Consider the following 18,294-nt stretch of genomic DNA (forward strand, 5'->3'; position numbering starts at 1 on the left):
TTGTTAATGTTGGCTTTGCGCAAAGATATTTAGCCTACTGTCAGTCTCTCAAAAAGATAGATGATTTTGTCATGGTGTAAAGTGCTAGCAGTTATTGAATGTATATTGTTATTTTAATCTTAACTTTGCCAAACGGCGAGTAGTTGTGCGCCTGAAAGCGTGCGACTGATGTCATATTGTGGTTGGTTTGGAGCGCGTTCTTGACTGTCTTATTCTTACAGAATTTCTACGGTTTATTCGAAGGCATGCTGGAGAAACTTGAACTAGACGATGATGGTGTTGGTAAGTGCATTTACTTAGTAGACTAGTCTACATTTTCATTTTACTTGATGGTTTTACATAGCCGTTTATTTCACATTTTTGCAATTTTATCTGCATATAGTTGAAGACCAGGGCTCAATATGGAATGCAGGATGCTGATTTGTGAAGTGCTGCTGTGAATTGTAATGTGAATATTAATTCCATTACATTGGTGACACCGGTTGCTATTCACGGAATATGACGCTTCATAGGATAAATTACTCCGTTTCTGCTTATTTTACCAATACAACAAGTGTCATCCTGATTGCAAAATCACAATCCTTCACATGTAAGTCTTATTATGCAAGATGTATTTTGATCATAACCCAATGATTGCCTGGTGATAGCGCAAAGCCGTTTGCAGTTCTGTCAGCGTGCGCTGTTGGAATAAGGGATTCCCCCAGCCCATGAGGTGGCATCATTGGTTCAGTATGAATATTGAGATTATCCGATATACACATTTAGTGTGAATATTTTTGTGTCTGTCTTTCCAGCTGCTGAACCAGACAGTGATATTTACATGCGCTTTATGAAGTCCCATAGCTGCTATGACATCGTTCCCACCAGCTCCAAGCTGGTTGTGTTTGACACTGGACTGCAAGTAAGCAAGCCCAGCTCCTCCACATGACTACACTTTGACATCACGATGGAGCTATCATGGATAAGGGACCATATTCAAAAAGCACTTCAAAGTAGAAGTGCTGATCAAGGATTCTTTTTCCCTTTTAGATCATAATGGATAAGATTACATGGACACGGGGGACCTGATCTTAAATCAGCAATCTGAGACACTTTCTGGCCAGGCCCAGACAGACACACACACACAGGGTTGAGAATTCACAGACTATGTAAAGATACATTTGAGTAGGCCTGACTATAACCTAACTTTGAGCATCAGTATAGCATTTGTTTATCTTCCTAGGTTTGTCCGCTGAGGAACATTCTTATGGCTATTGAAGTGTTTCCTTGGTTAGAAAGGCACTGAGAGCGGTTTGGTTAATGTTCCATGAGGAGAGCAGTGCTATTGCTAGTGCTAATGATTTGCCTCATAAAATGGTTAAACAGTAATCAGCCACTGAATCTATTAAACTCAAGGTTTTAGTTCCCTTATCTGAGGATTAAACCCATTAAAACCAGAATGCTGTAGTGTTTTATTTGGATTTCAACGGAACACTTCCACATTTGTACAATATGTACAATACCACCTTCAGAACCTTGCCATCCATGTGTTTTTGTGTATGATTGTGGTCTTTTCTCACAGGTGAAGAAGGCTTTCTTTGCCTTAGTGGCCAATGGGGTGCGTGCTGCTCCACTGTGGGACTCAGAGAGGCAGTGTTTTGTGGGTAAGAAACGCCTTTTGTGTATGACACACGTTCACATGAAATGCATTCACGCTTAATGCATTCACTGATGCAAACACCTATATCAAATCAAATTGATTTTTATATAGCCCTTCGTACATCAGCTGATATTCTCAAAGTGCTGTACAGAAACCCAGCCTAAAACCCCAAACAGCAAGCAAAGCATGTGAAAGAAGCACGGTGGCTAGGAAAAACTCCCTAGGAAAAACTCCCTAGAAAGGACAAAAACCTAGGAAGAAACCTAGAGAGGAACCAGGCTATGAGGGGTGGCCAGTCCTCTTCTGGCTGTGCAGGGTGGATATTATAACAGAACATAGTCAAGATGTTAAAATGTTAAAATGTTCATAAATGACCAGCATGGTCAAATAATAATAATCATAGTAGTTGTCGAGGGTGCAACAAGCACGTCCGGTGAACAGGTCAGGGTTCCATAGCCGCAGGCAGAACAGTTGAAACTGGAGCAGCAGCACGGCCAGGTGGACTGGGGACAGCAAGGAGTCATCATACCAGGTGGTCCTGAGGCATGGTCCTAGGGCTCAGGTCCTCCGAGAGAAAGACAGAAAGAGAGAAAGAGAGAATTAGAGAGAGCATATTTAAATACACACAGGACACCGGATAAGACAAGAGAAATACTCCAGATGTAACAGACTGACCCTAGCCCCCCGACACATAAACTACTGCAGCATAAATACTGGAGGCTGAGACAGGAGGGATCAGAAGACACTGTGGCCCCATCCGATGATACCCCCAGACAGGGCCAAACAGGCAGGATATAACCCCACCCACTTTGCCAAAGCACAGCCCCCACACCACTAGAGGGATGTCTCCAACCACCAACTTACCGTCCTAAGACAAGGCCGAGTATAGCCCACAACGATCTCCGCCATGGCACAACCCAAGGGGGGGGCGCCAACCCAGACAGGAAGACCACGTCAGTGACTCAACCCACTCAAGTGACGCACCCCTCCCATGGACGGCATGGAAGAACACCAGTAGGCCAGTGACTCAGCCCCTGTAAAAGGGTTAGAGGCAGAGAATCCCAGTGGAAAGAGGGGAACTGGCAAGGCAGAGACAGCAAGGGCGGTTCGTTGCTCCAGCCTTTCCGTTCACCTTCACACTCCTGGGCCAGACTATACTTAATCATAGGACCTACTGAAGAGATAAGTCTTCAGTAAAGACTTAAAGGTTGAGACTGAGTCTGCGTCTCTCACATTGGTAGGCAGACCATTCCATAAAAATGGAGCTCTATAGGAGAAAGCCCTACCTCCATCCGTTTGCTTAGAAATTCTAGGGACACTTAGGAGGCCTGCGTCTTGTGACCGTAGCGTACGTGTAGGTATGTAGGGCAGGACCAAATCGGAAAGATAGGTAGGAGCAAGCCCATGTAATGCTTTGTAGGTTAGCAGTAAAACCTTGAAATCAGCCCTTGCCTTAACAGGAAGCCAGTGTAGGGAGGCTAGCACTGGAGTAATATGATCAAATTTTTTGGTTCTAGTCAGGATTCTAGCAGCCGTATTTAGCACTAACTGAAGTTTATTTAGTGCTTTATCCGGGTAGCCGGAAAGTAGAGCATTGCAGTAGTCCAGCCTAGAAGTAACAAAAGCATGGATTAATTTTTCTGCGTCATTTTTGGACAGAACATTTCTGATTTTTGCAATGTTACGTAGATGGAAAAAAGCTGTCCTTGAAACAGTCTTGATATGTTCTTCAAAAGAGAGATCAGGGTCCAGAGTAACGCCGAGGTCCTTCACAGTTTTATTTGAGACGACTGTACAACCATCCAGATTAATTGTCAGATTCAACAGAAGATCTCTTTGTTTCCTGGGACCTAGAACAAGCATCTCTGTTTTGTCCGAGTTTAAAAGTAGAAAGTTTGCAGCCATCCACTTCTTTATGTCTGAAACACAGCCTTCTAGCGAGGGCAATTTTGGGGCTTCACCATGTTTCATTGAAATGTACAGCTGTGTGTCGTCCGCATAGCAGTGAAATTTAACATTATGTTTTCGAATGACATCCCCAAGAGGTAAAATATATAGTGAAAACAATAGTGGTCCTAAAACGGAACCTTGAGGAACACCGAAATGTACAATTGATTTGTCAGAAGACAAACCATTCACAGAGACAAACTGATATCTTTCCGACAGATAAGATCTAAACCAGGCCAGAACTTGTCCATGAAGACCAATTTGGGTTTCCAATCTCTCCAAAAGAATGTGGTGATCGATGGTATCAAAAGCGGCACTAAGATCTAGGAGCACGAGGACAGATGCAGAGCCTCGGTCTGACGTCATTAAAAGGTCATTTACCACCTTCACAAGTGCAGTCTCAGTGCTATGATGGGGTCTAAAACCAGACTGAAGCGTTTCGTATACATTGTTTGTCTTCAGGAAGGCAGTGAGTTGCTGTGCAACAGCTTTTTCTAAAATTTTTGAGAGGAATGGAAGATTCGATATAGGCCGATAGTTTTTTATAATTTCTGGATCAAGATTCGGCTTTTTCAAGAGAGGCTTTATTACTGCCACTTTTAGTGAGCTTGGTACACATCCGGTGGATAGAGAGCCGTTTATTATGTTCAACATAGGAGGGCCAAGCACAGGAAGCAGCTCTTTCAGTAGTTTAGTTGGAATAGGGTCCAGTATGCAGCTTGAGGGTTTGGAGGCCATGATTATTTTCATCATTGCGTCAAGAGATATAGTACTAAAACACTTTAGTATCTCCCTTGATCCTAGGTCCTGGCAGAGTTGTGTAGACTCAGGACAATGGAGCTTTGGAGGAATACCCAGATTTAAAGAGGAGTCTGTAATTTGCTTTCTAATGATCATGATCTTTTCCTCAAAGAAGTTCATAAATGTATTACTGCTGAAGTGAAAGCCATCCTCCATTTGCGAAGGCTGCTTTTTAGTTAGCTTTGCGACAGTATCAAAAAGAAATTTCGGATTGTTCTTATTTTCCTCAATTAAGTTGGAAAAATAGGATGATCGAGCAGCAGTAAGGGCTCTTCGATACTGCACGGTACTGTCTTTCCAAGCTAGTCGGAAGACTTCCAGTTTGGTGTGGCGCCATTTCCGTTCCAATTTTCTGGAAGCTTGCTGCAGAGCTCGTGTATTTTCTGTATACCAGGGAGCTAGTTTCTTATGACAGATGTTTTTAGTTTTTAGGGGTGCAACTACATCTAGGGTATTGCGCAAGGTTAAATTGAGTTCCTCGGTTAGGTGGTTAACTGATTTTTGTCCTCTGACGTCCTTGGGTAGGCAGAGGCAGTCTGGAAGGGCATCAAGGAATCTTTGGGTTGTCTGAGAATTTATAGCACGACTTTTAATGCTCCTTGGTTGGGGTCTGAGCAGATTATTTGTTGCAATTGCAAACGTAACAAAATGGTGGTCCGATAGTCCAGGATTATGAGGAAAAACATTTAGATCCACAACATTTATTCCATGGGACAAAACTAGGTCCAGAGTATGACTGTGGCAGTGAGTAGGTCCAGAGACATGTTGGACAAAACCCACTGAGTCGATGATGGCTCCGAAAGCCTTTTGGAGTGGGTCTGTGGACTTTTCCATGTGAATGTTAAAGTCACCAAAAATTTGAATATTATCTGCTATGACTACAAGATCCGATAAGAATTCAGAGAACTCAGTGAGGAACACTGCATATGGCCCAGGAGGCCTGTAAACAGTAGCAATAAAAAGTGAGTGAGTAGGCTGCATAGATTTCATGACTAGAAGCTCAAAAGACGAAAACGTCATTTTATTTTTTTTTGTAAATTGAAATTTGCTATCGTAAATGTTAGCAACACCTCCGCCTTTGCCGGATGCACGGGGGGTATGGTCACTAGTGTAACCAGGGGGTGAGGCCTCATTTAACACAGTAAATTCATCAGGCTTAAGCCATGTTTCAGTCAGGCCAATCACATCAAGATTATTATCAGTGATTAGTTCATTGACTATAACTGCCTTGGAAGTGAGGGATCTAACATTAAGTAACCCAATTTTGAGATGTGAGGTATCACAATCTCTTTCAATAATGGCAGGAATGGAGGAGGTCTTTATACTAGTGAGATTGCTAAAGCGAACACCGCCATTTTTAATTTTGCCCAACCTAGATCGAGGCACAGACACGGTCTCAATGGGGAAAGCTGAGCTGACTACGCTGACTGTGCTAGTGGCAGACTCCACTAAGCTGGCAGGCTGGCTAACAGCCTGCTGCCTGGCCTGCACCCTATTTCATTGTGGAGCTAGAGGAGTTAGAGCCCTGTCTATGCTCGTAGATAAGATGAGAGCACCCCTCCAGCTAGGATGGAGTCCGTCACTCCTCAACAGGCCAGGCTTGGTCCTGTTTGTGGGTGAGTCCCAGAAAGAGGGCCAATTATCTACAAATTCTATCTTTTGGGAGGGGCAGAAAACAGTTTTCAACCAGCGATTGAGTTGTGAGACTCTGCTGTAGAGCTCATCACTCCCCCTAACTGGGAGGGGGCCAGAGACAATTAATTGATGCCGACACATCTTTCTATCTGATTTACACGCTGAAGCTATGTTGCGCTTGGTGACCTCTGACTGTTCATCCTAACATCGTTGGTGCCGATGTGGATAACAATATCTCTATACTCTCTACACTCGCCAGTTTTAGCTTTAGCCAGCACCGTCTTTAGATTAGCCTTAACGTCGGTAGCCCTGCCCCCTGGTAAACAGTGTATGATCGCTGGATGATTAGTTTTAAGTCTAATACTGCGGGTAATGGAGTCGCCAATGACTAAGGTTTTCAATTTGTCAGAGCTAATGGTGGGAGCCGTCGGCGTCTCAGACCCCATAACGGGAGGAGTAGAGACCAGAGAAGTCTCGGCCTCCGACTCCGACTCGCTTAATGGGGAGAACCGGTTGAAAGTTTCTGTCGGCTGAATAAGCGACACCGGTTGAGCATTCCTACAGCGTTTCCCTCCAGAAGCCATGAGAAAGATGTCCGGCTGCGGGGACCGTGCGAGGGGGTTTATACTAACGTTACTATCTGTACTTACTGGTGGCACAGACGCCGTTTCATCCTTTCCTACACTGAAATTACCCTTGCCTAACGATCGCGTCTGAAGCTGGGCTTGCAGCACAGCTATCCTTGCCGTAAGGCGATCGTTCTCCTGTATATTATAGGTACAACGACTGCAATTAGAAGGCATCATGTTAATGTTACTTAGCTTCGGCTGTTTGAAGTCCTGACGAACCATGTCCAGATAAAACCTCCGGGGTGAAAAGTTGAGTGAGGGAAAAAGTAAAAATATACGGTAATGAAAAAGTAAAAAACCGTCAGGTAGCAAAGTAAGATCGGCAACAAAACGCACAGCAGCGTAAACAAGTCTGCAAGTTGTGACCGGAAACAGGAAACAGGTCACCAATGAATGCGTATCAGGGCTGTAGCCAGGGTCTGAGATTTAGTCAGGCCCGGGAAGAAAGCTGAAGCTCATTTTAATGCATTTCTATACAATTTAAAAACTCTAAAATGCTAATTCAAAGAACAGCAAAAACAAGCAAAACCCCAGCCATTATCACATTGGTTGCTGTAGCTTCGTTCACCTCAGCCTGTTAGCCTGTTAGCTATACAGTTAGCCACTTCACATTAACTCAGCACCGGAATGAAAAACGTTTTTGTTGCTGCAGTTTTACAGCAAATTTCCTACAATTCTACACATATTGCCATGACTTATCTGAGTGAGAGTGACTAACAAAATCAATAGGGTCCTTGCAGGCCCTGTCGGTAATTCGTCCATGATTACTACACGTTTAGATGGCTGGCTAGACTCACTAGACTAATTTACCGATCTAAAACATGTTAGCTGACATGGGCTAATTGAATGACTGTCAGTGAGTGACATATAACAAGAGGAAAACTGATGATGCACAACCAAGTTTTGAAATTGCACCTTGTGTATTCTACTATTCTAAGTCTCAAGTTGAGACCCCAACTGAATTCCTAATTTATATACTGGTACTATATATATATATATATATATATCATTTATTTATTTTTATGTATATAATTTATTTATTTATATATATATATATAAAATGCAATATTTATTTATTTATTTATATATATATATATATATATATATATATATATATATATATATATATATATATATATATTATATATATATAATTATTATTATTATTATTATTATAGTACCAGTCAAAAGTTTGGACACACCTACTCATTCAAGGGTTTTTCTTTATTTGTACTATTTTCTACATTGTTGAATAATAGTGAAGTCATCAAAACTATGAAATAATTCATATGGAATCATGTAGTAAGCAAAAAGTGTTAAACAAATCAAAATATATTTTGTATTTGAGATTCTTCAAAGTAGCCACCCTTTGCATTGATGACAGCTTTGCATGCTCTCAACCAGCGTCATAAGGAAGTCACCTGGAATGCATTTCAATTAACAGGTGTGCCTTGATAAAAGTTAATTTGTGGAATTTCTTTCCTTATTGCGTTTGAGCCAATCAGTTGTGTTGTGACAAGGTAGGGGTGGTACACAGAAGATAGCTCTATTTGGTAAAAGACCAAGTCCATATTATGGCAAAAACAGCTCAAATAAGCAAATAGAAACGACTGTCCATCCTTACTTTAAGACATGAAGGTCAGTCAATCCAGAACATTTCAAGAACTTTGAAAGTTTCTTCTAGTGCAGTCGCAAAAACCATTAAGCGCTGTGATGAAACTGGCTCTCATGAGGACCGCCACAGGAAAGGAAGACCCAGAGTTACCTCTGCTTCAGAGGATACGTTCATTAGAGCTACCAGCCTCAGAAATTGCAGCCCAAATAATAGCTTCACAGAGTTCAAGTAACAGACACATCTCAACATCAACTGTTCAGAGGAGACTGCGTGAATCAGGCTGTCATGGTCGAATTGCTGCAAAAAAAACACTACTAAAGGACACCAATAAGAAGAAGAGACTTGCTTGGGCCATGAAACACGAGCAATGGACATTGAGATTTTGTTGCTTCCAACCGCCGTGTCTTTGTGAGACGCGGTGTGGGTGAATGGATGTTTGCCGCATGTGTGGTTCCCACTGTGAAGGAGGTGTGATGGTGTGGGGGTGCTTTGCTGGTGACACTGTCAGTGATTTATTTAGAATTCAAGGTGCACTTAACCAGCATGGCTACCACAGCATTCTGCAGCGATACGCCATCCCATCTGGTTTTCGCTTAGTGGGACTATCATTTGTTTTTCAGTACGAAAAAGTCATAGACTGTTCTCTACTACCGCATGGCAAGCGGTACCGGAGTGCCAAGTCTAGGACAAAAAGGCTTCTCAACTGTTTTTACCCCCAGGCCATAAGACTCTTGAACAGGTCATCAAATGGCTACCCGGACTATTTGCATTGTGCCCCCCCCCCCAACCCCTCTTTTACACTGCTGCTACTCTCTGTTTATCATATATGCATAGTCACTTTAACTATACATTCATGTACATACAACCTCAATTGGGCCGACCAACCAGTGCTCCCGTACATTGGCTAATCGGGCCATCTGCATTGTGTCCTGCCACCCACCACCTTCCAACCCCTCTTTACGCTACTGCTACTCTGTTCATCATATATGCATAGTCACTTTAACTATATCTACATGTACATACTACCTCAATCAGCCTGACTAACCGGTGTCTGTATGTAGCCTCGCTACTGTATATAGCCTCACTACTGTTTTTCACTGTCTTTTTACTATTGTTTTTATTTCTTTACTTACCTATTGTTCACCTAATACCTTTTTTGCACTATTGGTTAGTGGTAAGTAAGCATTTCACTGTAAGGTCTACACCTGTTGTATTCGGCGCACGTGACAAATAAACTTTGATTTGATTTGACAATGACCCAACACACCTCCAGGCTGTGTAAGGGCTATTTGACCAAGAAGGAGAGTGATGGAGTGCTGCATCAGATGACCTGGCCTCCACAATCACCCGACCTCATCCCAATTGAGATGGTTTGGGATGCGTTCGACCGCAGAGTGAATGAAAAGCAGCCAACAAGTGCTCAGCATATGTGGGAACTCCTTCAAGACTGTTGGAAAAGCATTCCTCATGAAGCTGGTTGAGAGAATGCCAAGAGTGAGCAAAGCAGTCATCAAGGCAAAGGGTGGCTACTTTGAAGAATCCAAAATCTAAAATATATTTAGATTTGGTTAACACTTTTTTGGTTACTACATGATTCCATATGTGTTATTTCATAGTTTTGATGTCTTCACTATTATTCTACAATGTAGAAAATAGTAAAAATAAAGAAAAACTCTTGAATGAGTAGGTGTGTCCAAACTTTTGACTGGTACTGTGTATATATATATATATATTCCGGACTCTGACATTGCTCTTTCTGATATTTATTAGTTTCTTTCTTAAATTGTTGGAATTTGTGTGTATTGTTATGCATAACAATGTATTACTGCATTGTTGGAGCTAGAATCATAAGCATTTCGCTGCACCTGCGATAACATCTGCTAATTATGTGTACGAGACAAATAAAGTTTTATTTGATTTATAGACCACATGAATTTAGACCACATTAACCAAATTCAATAAAACTTGCTAAATTGCAATTTTGGCATGTCCCTCTGTGCGCACACTGGGACTTCTATGAAGAGTTTTACCCACTTAACCCCCAAATCTCTCCAACTTTTCACCATCACTCTAAAGCCTTAGTTATTATGTTGCTTGAAAATGTCATTTCTGAAGATTATTATTATTATTTATGTCATGTGATTAGTGATTGATCTAATCACATGAAACGTCTGTCCCTCATTTTAATGTCAACCCTGTTACCTGAACTGAACTCTCTTTTTAATATGGTGAAATTATTCCTTTTTAAAATGTTTTTTTTTTTCAAAAGAAACGTTGAACATCTAATAGTCAAACTATAGTGTAAAAGCCGGTGAGCTGGTTCTACTCTTTTTGGCCATTTCTGGTGTTTTGTGGTGTAAAACTGAATGGGTCGAGCACAACACGTCAACTCCTAGTTACCCATAGCTAGACAGGCTACACATGTTTTATCAATACATTTCTTTTAAGTTTGCATTCAATTGCCCATCCCTGTTGCACATAACAAGCTTCCATTCCCCCTGTCACGAGGGGACTCATGGCTGATTTAAGATGAAATCGTCAACCCGAACACTTTATTTGAAACTTAGGCACTTACTATAGTCATTTTTATTTAACCTGTTGAGATGGGAAAACGTGTGCTCTTTATGACAGAATATACAGAAATGGTGAACTATTTATTATTTAGATGAAGCTATATTACCCAAAAGGTACACTCATTTGGTGGAACGACCCAGAGTCAGTTTTGTTATGAGTCATGGCCAGTCCAGCGTGATTTGTTGACATGAAGTCCGTTAGCAACCTAATGCTTTAGGACAGCTTCATGACAACTGCTAGTCATTCTGAAGGCATACATCTCTTCTCATTCCAGGAATGTTGACAATCACAGACTTCATCATCATACTACACAGATACTACAAGTCACCGTTGGTAAGTTTGAGTGGACAAAACCATGTGCGTTATGTTTGTTCGACATGTGAAACCGATGATGGATTTCTGTACTGTGTTTTTGTAGATATCAATATAGTTGTGTTGTTTTATAGGTGCAAATATATGAGTTGGAAGATCATAAGCTTGAGACGTGGAGAGGTATGTAACAAGCTCTGGTTTATATTATGACATGAAATGACGCGTACCGAACATTGAACTCGCATCGTTTTCCCTCTCCACAGAAGTATATTTGCAAGAGACATTCAAACCTTTAGTGAACATATCACCTGAATCAAGGTATGTTGTTGCTGCATAACAATGGCTATTATACTGTTGTGAATGTGTGTATGACTGTTTGCCATGTATGTGGTTTGAGTATACATACCTGCAAAGAAAACGCCCGCATTTTCCTTTAATGTGCGTTTTTGTCTGTCTGTCTTTGAAGCATATTTGATGCAGTGTATTCCCTCATCAAAAACAAGATCCACCGGCTGCCTGTCATCGACCCTGTTACGGGAAACCCACTTTACATCCTCACACACAAGAGGATCCTCAAGTTCCTCCAGCTCTTTGTAAGTCTAAAACCATTACTGACAACCTGGCGTTAGGTTTTATGATAATACACACAAGTCCCATTGGGGAAGAATATAAGAAAAACTGTCTGTCTTGAAACAATAAACTGACAACTCTGCTTTTACTTGAATACTGCCCTTGGAGTTGGAGAAGGTGAGAAGAGCAACCGAAAGTGTCTCTCTCGCTGTGTTGTGTTGTTCCAGGTGCGCGAGATGCCCAAGCCAGCCTTTATGAAGCAGACCCTGGGGGAGCTGGGCATCGGCACCTACAAGAACATAGCCTTCATCCACCCTGACACGCCCATCATCAAGGCCCTGCAGATCTTCGTAGAGAGGAGGGTGTCTGCCCTGCCTGTGGTGGACGTATCTGGTACGTGTTACTGTAAAACACCTTGAGACGACTGTTGGTCAAAGATGCTTTAAAGGGTAATTTGATTGATCCATTGATTTTTCGATTCAGTTTAACTCTCGTGGTGAAGCCTAATGGTTATGTTTCAATCTCCTCACAGGGAAAGTGGTGGATATTTACTCCAAATTTGATGTCATGGTAAGTGGTGGTTTACTAAATATTGATGATGTTAAGACAGCTTGGTAATCACGTGACTTCCCTCTCAACAATATATTGTGAATATTTTCCTTCTAAAATACATCCGTATGAGTGTGTCTATGTATCGTGTGTGTAGAACCTGGCAGCAGAGAAGACCTATAATAACCTAGACGTCACCGTGACCCAGGCCCTGAGGCATCGCTGGCAGTACTTCGAGGGGGTCATGCAGTGCCACAAGCTGGACGCACTGGAGACCATCGTGGACAGGATTGTCAAAGCGGAGGTGAGTTCTAACACACACGCCTCTCTTCTTCTCTCTATCTCTTTCTCTCTAACGTTGTGTGTGTGCGTGCTTGTGTGCGTGTGTGTCAGGTCCATCGGTTGGTGGTGGTGGATGATCGCTCGGCCATCGAGGGCATCATCTCCCTGTCTGACATCCTGCAGGCCCTGGTGCTCAGCCCAGCAGGTATAGACGCTCAGCATTCCTAACCACCCTCGTCCTACACCTGGACCCTGAGCTCCCTCCCTTCCTCCCCACCCTGTCCTGCCCCGCCCTGTACCTCTCACACAGGTAGGACACAAACACAAACTCTGGCCCTTGCTGGTTGGCACACACATGTGGATGGCACGTGCCTGTGCTCGTGAGCTGTCCTGTGTTGCCAACTCGTTATGGTGTAGTATGGGCTTGGCTGTGTGTCTGTGTCCTGTGTCTTGACTCTGGGGCCATGTCCTGTCCTTTCCTCCTACCCTCAGATTAAAATCGAATCAAATCAAATTGTATTTGGCACATGCGCCGAATACAACACGTGTAGACCTTACAGTGAAATGCTTACTTACAAGCCCTTAACCAACAATGCAGTTTTAAGAAAATACCTAAATAAGAGATAAGAATAACAAATAATTAAAGAGCAGCAGTAAACAACAATAGCGGGGCTATTTACAGGGAGTACCAGTACAGAGTCAATGTGGAGGCTATATACAGGGGGTACCGGTACAGAGTGGAGGCTATATACAGGGGGTACTGGTACAGAGTCAATGTGGAGGCTATATACAGGGGGTACCGGTACAGAGTCAATGTGGAGGCTATATACAGGGGGTACTGGTACAGAGTCAATGTGGAGGCTATATACAGGGGGTACCGGTACAGAGTCAATGTGGAGGCTATATACAGGGGGTACTGGTACAGAGTCAATGTGGAGGCTATATACAGGGGGTACCGGTACAGAGTCAATGTGGAGGCTATATACAGGGGGTACTGGTACAGAGTCAATGTGGAGGCTATATACAGGGGGTACCGGTACAGAGTCAATGTGGAGGCTATATACAGGGGGTACTGGTACAGAGTCAATGTGGAGGCTATATACAGGGGGTACTGGTACAGAGTCAATGTGGAGGCTATATACAGGGGGTACCGGTACAGAGTCAATGTGGAGGCTATATACAGGGGGTACCGGTACAGAGTCAATGTGGAGGCTATATACAGGGGGTACCGGTACAGAGTCAATGTGGAGGCTATATACAGGGGGTACTGGTACAGAGTCAATGTGGAGGCTATATACAGGGGGTACCGGTACAGAGTCAATGTGGAGGCTATATACAGGGGGTACCGGTACAGAGTCAATGTGGAGGCTATATACAGGGGGTACTGGTACAGAGTCAATGTGGAGGCTATATACAGGGGGTACTGGTACAGAGTCAATGTGTGGGGGCACCGGTGTCAAGGTAATTGAGGTAATTATGTACATGTAGGTAGAGTTATTAGAGTGGCTATGCATAGATAATAACAGAGTAGTAGCAGCGTGGGGGGGGGGGGGGGGGCTCCTCTGTTGTCTTGGTATTTTGTCTGCTTATAGTTTCAAATGATAAAGAAGAATGATAATTGATGTAAGATAAAGTGTTTGCATTTCTGTGCTTTGGAGGAAATGCATTTGCTGCTGCAGCCATAATGCATTTAGAATTTGCTGGTGCATCAGTTCCCAGAATGAAAAGTACAGTGAGCAAGACTCATCATCAACTCAGATGTGAGACGTGATGAGAAAGAAACATGAAGCATCTTGCACAACTCTCTCCCTGAAGCAAAGAAGCCTACTATTGTTATGTTGGGCATTAGCCTGGTCCCAGATCTGTTGGTGCTGTATAGGCAACACCTATTGTCATTGCTATGCCATAACAACAACCATAAGAGTTGGCTATACAGCACAATAAGATCTGAGACCGGGCTAGTGGGATGTGTTTTTGTGTTCTCACCTCACATGTCTGTCCTCTCCTCCCCTAGATGCCTGCAGAGAGGAGGGCCTGCTGGAGTGAGAGGGGAAAAGCTGTGGGGACCACTGAGGTTGAAGGCTGTCATAAAACTTAGTATTCTACTTCTATGGCTTCAGACATGGGGCCCAGAGCCCTTGGTATTGATGCCCTAGACTTTGAAACCAAAAAGCTGGGCTGGACTTCACTGGACTGGATTGGACTGATACAGGGATGTAAAAGGGCTCTAATGCCTGAGGACCAGCATCTCTTTGTCTAAATGGAACTGGGCTTCATTCACTGTGGGAGGGTTATAGTAGGGTGGAATGATGACAGGGTGAGGTTGAGCCAGTCTGGAGACTGTATATGAGAGCTATGTATATTTTGGTTTTGCTCTGTATCATGCTGCTCTGTCGTTGTTCCAGCAACAGTGCCTATGATATTGACAGATATGGTCAAAGCGTCTTAGACTTGATGATACACACTTTAGGAGAAATGACAGGTTTTCATGCTTTACCTTGTAATGGTGAGAGGGGTTGTATTTTTATATGAGTAATATGCTGTGAAGAGAGACGGAACATAAAAAAAAGGCCTTATTTTAAGACGTGTTTTGCCTGCTTTATGTACTTGCAAAGGAAAATGGCAGATTCTGACCTGCTCACTACTGGTCTTCTGTGCTGTGGCCAGAGAATACAACTCTGACAAAACTCATCTCTGGTCTATTACTGTAAATAACAACGTTTTGAAGAAAAGTGCCAGAGAAAGCTTTATTTTTTTTTTAAATCTAAGTTTAAAACAAATTATGTTAAGCTCACTACAGTTTAATATTCTTTTTGTAAATATAACGTGGCAGTAAAATGTTGTATTCAAAGAAAATGTGTATTCAGAGCAAGATGACTGTACATGTGCAAGCGATAAATGACACTATAAATGTTGTTCTTTACTTTTCTAAAAGTAGCAAAATAAACAATGACACTGTATTTTTATGTAATGTGTGTTGCTGCATATGTTCTTTTTTATGGTACATTTTCAACACCACATATTTAACTGTTTTATATTGAGTGAGCAAGAAAGCCAAATTAAAAGTGCTTGGGTAAATCAATTTGATATAATGGTAATCCTGAATACATTGATTGACGTAATATTTTGATAACCGCCATACACATTAAATGATTAATGTCATACACTATAACACATTTCTTATGCTCTTCTCTGATGGAACTTATTTGACTGTCATGGCTATAACGCCTTCAATGATAATCATCGTTGCTTTGGATGTTTGAACACTGCCACCATCTAGTGGTTTGGACCTGCACTGCAGGCATATCTGCACCTGTTCTAAGATTGACCATCACGCGTGTCCTGAGAGTACCCTTAACTTTGATGGCACCATAAACATATTTAGTCTGTGAGGCTCAGAGGAGACCAATGTCAGTTTGTGTTTCCCCCCTCGTCTTCGAAGCTTCATGCTAGAAACTATTGGAGGGCTCTGACAAATTGAAATAGTTTACACATTAGGAAGTTGCTTCCATGATTTTAATATTTAAAGTGAACAAAATGTCTTCGGGCCGTACACAGATCAGCAAACACCACCAAGGTGCCCCTCAAAAGCAGTTCTACTTCAGCTTTCAAGCAAAGGATACTCCCAAAACATTTCAAAGCATTTATTAAACACCAGCCACAAGATGACAGTGTAATATAAGCAGTATGAGATGCTAATGTTGCATTCATAACCAAGTTTACCACATACGACTGGGAAAATCCACTTCAACGCCACTCCAAGTCGTATTTACTAGTGGGTAACTCGTCTATTATCCCTGAGTTTCCACTTCTCCCAAAAAGTGACCTCTGACGTCACCTATTAATTAAATTACTATTGATAACAGCATTTCGGCAGTTAAATGTAACAACAAAACATTATTTATTTAAAAAGATCTATTACTATAGTTTACGAGCCCTCATTTGTTTACAAGCATAATAGCTGTACTTTTACTTTATGGTTGACGCAACTTGTTGGCCATTAGCCAATCAGCGTTTCTCGAGTTCAAAGCATGTGAATGCGTCCAACTGGCATATACGACTTCACAACTGGTAATTACAGTGCCTTCAGAAAGTATTCAGACCCCTTGACTTTTTTCACATTTTGTTAGGTTACAGCCTTATTCTAAAATTGATTAAATTGTTTTTTTTCCTCATAAATCTTCACACAATACCCCATAATGACATCACAATACCCCATACTGACAAAGAAAAAACAGTTTTTTAGAAATGCTAGAAAATGTAAATACCTAATTTACATAAGTATTCAGACCCTTCACATAGTACTTTGTTGATGCACCTTTGGCAGTGATTACAGCCTCGAGTCTTCTTGGGTATGACGCTATAAGCTTAGCACACCTGTATTTGGGGAGTTTCTCCCATTCTTCTCTGCAGATCCTCTCAAGCTCAGTCAGGTTGGATGGGGAGTGTTGCTGCACAGCTATTTTCCGGTCTCTCCAGAGATATTCAATCAGGTTCAAGTCCGGGCTCTGGCTGTGCCACTCAAGGGCATTCAGAGGCTTGTCCCGAAGCCAGTCCTGCGTTGTCTTGGCTGTGTCCTGTTGGAAGGTGAAACTTCACCCCAGTCTAAGGTCCTGAGCGCTCTGGAGCAGGTTTTCATCAAGGATCTCTCTGTACTTTGCTCCGTTCATCTTTCCCTCGAGCCTGACTAGTCTCCTAGTCCCTGCCGCTGAAAAACATCCCACAGAATTATGCTGCCACCACCATGCTTCACAGTAGGGGTGGTGCCAGGTTTCCTCCAGACATGACGCTTGGCATTCAGGCCAAAGAGTTCAATATTGGTTTCACCAGACCAGAGAATCTTGTTTCTCATGGTCTGAGAGTCTTTAGGTGTCTTTTGGCAAACTCCAAGCAGTCTGTCATGTGCCTTTTACTGAGGAGTGGCTTCCGTCTAGCCATTCTACCATAAAAGCCTGATTGGTGGAGTGCTACAGAGATAGTGGTCCTTCTGGATGGTTCCCCCATCTCTACAGAGGAGCTCTAGAGCTCTGTCAGAGTGACCATATGGTTCTTGGTCACCTCTCTGATCAAGGCCCTTCTCCCCCTATTGCTCAGTTTTTCCGGGGAGCCAGCTCTAGGACGAGTCTTGGTGGTTCCAAACTTCTTCCATTTAAGAATGATGGAGGCCACTGTGTTCTTGGGGACCTTCAATACTGCAGACATTTCTTCCCCAGCTCTGTGCCTCGACACAATCCTGTCTCGGAGCTCTTGGGACAATTCCTTCGACATCATGGCTTGGTTTTTGCTCTGACATGCACTGTCAACTGTGGGACTTTATATAGACTGGTGTGTGCCTTTCCAAATCATGTCCAATCAATTGAATTTACCACAGGTGGACTCCAAGTTGTAGAAACATCTCAAGGATGATCAATGGAAACAGGATGCACCTGACCTCAATTTCATGTTTCATAGCAACGGGTCTGAATATTTATGTAAATAAATAGTGTCGTTTCACGGCACTCCAAATGAGACAAGATGTTTTGCTCCAATTTTGCTTCAAATTCACCAACAAAACAGTATTTATTTATAGAAATGACATGCCATGTATTACCAGACAGTAGATACAGGCATCTGCTAGTCTGTGTGTGGAGTAAGAATGGTACTGTAATCTCAATGGATCTTCTGGATTTTACTACAAAGGTAAAACTATTCTTTTTCTGGACACTGGTCTTAGGTCAGTTTTACCCCCCTCTACTAACCAG

The 18,294-nt window shown here is 42.5% G+C and overlaps 1 protein-coding gene across 5 annotated transcripts in view; it reads left to right on the top strand.

Annotated features, from left to right (window-relative positions):
* Positions 1 to 15,519, top strand: part of LOC106599250 (5'-AMP-activated protein kinase subunit gamma-2) — a 71,042-nt gene extending 55,523 nt beyond the window's left edge. For all 5 annotated transcript variants that reach the window (XM_014190375.3, XM_014190374.3, XM_014190376.3 and 2 more), the window contains 12 exons: positions 222 to 282; positions 795 to 901; positions 1,562 to 1,643; positions 11,115 to 11,173; positions 11,287 to 11,332; positions 11,416 to 11,470; positions 11,619 to 11,745; positions 11,950 to 12,115; positions 12,255 to 12,292; positions 12,429 to 12,575; positions 12,665 to 12,758; positions 14,568 to 15,519. In XM_014190375.3, coding sequence (XP_014045850.1) covers positions 222 to 282; positions 795 to 901; positions 1,562 to 1,643; positions 11,115 to 11,173; positions 11,287 to 11,332; positions 11,416 to 11,470; positions 11,619 to 11,745; positions 11,950 to 12,115; positions 12,255 to 12,292; positions 12,429 to 12,575; positions 12,665 to 12,758; positions 14,568 to 14,599 — 1,014 coding nt within the window. In that variant the 3' untranslated portion in view covers positions 14,600 to 15,519. The remainder of the gene's footprint in view (positions 1 to 221; positions 283 to 794; positions 902 to 1,561; positions 1,644 to 11,114; positions 11,174 to 11,286; positions 11,333 to 11,415; positions 11,471 to 11,618; positions 11,746 to 11,949; positions 12,116 to 12,254; positions 12,293 to 12,428; positions 12,576 to 12,664; positions 12,759 to 14,567) is intronic.
* Positions 15,520 to 18,294: the final 2,775 nt, after the last annotated feature.

The sequence above is a fragment of the Salmo salar genome, chromosome 03 (assembly GCF_965601325.2).
Source record: "Salmo salar chromosome 03, fSalSal1, whole genome shotgun sequence".
Lineage (NCBI taxonomy): Eukaryota > Metazoa > Chordata > Actinopteri > Salmoniformes > Salmonidae > Salmo > Salmo salar.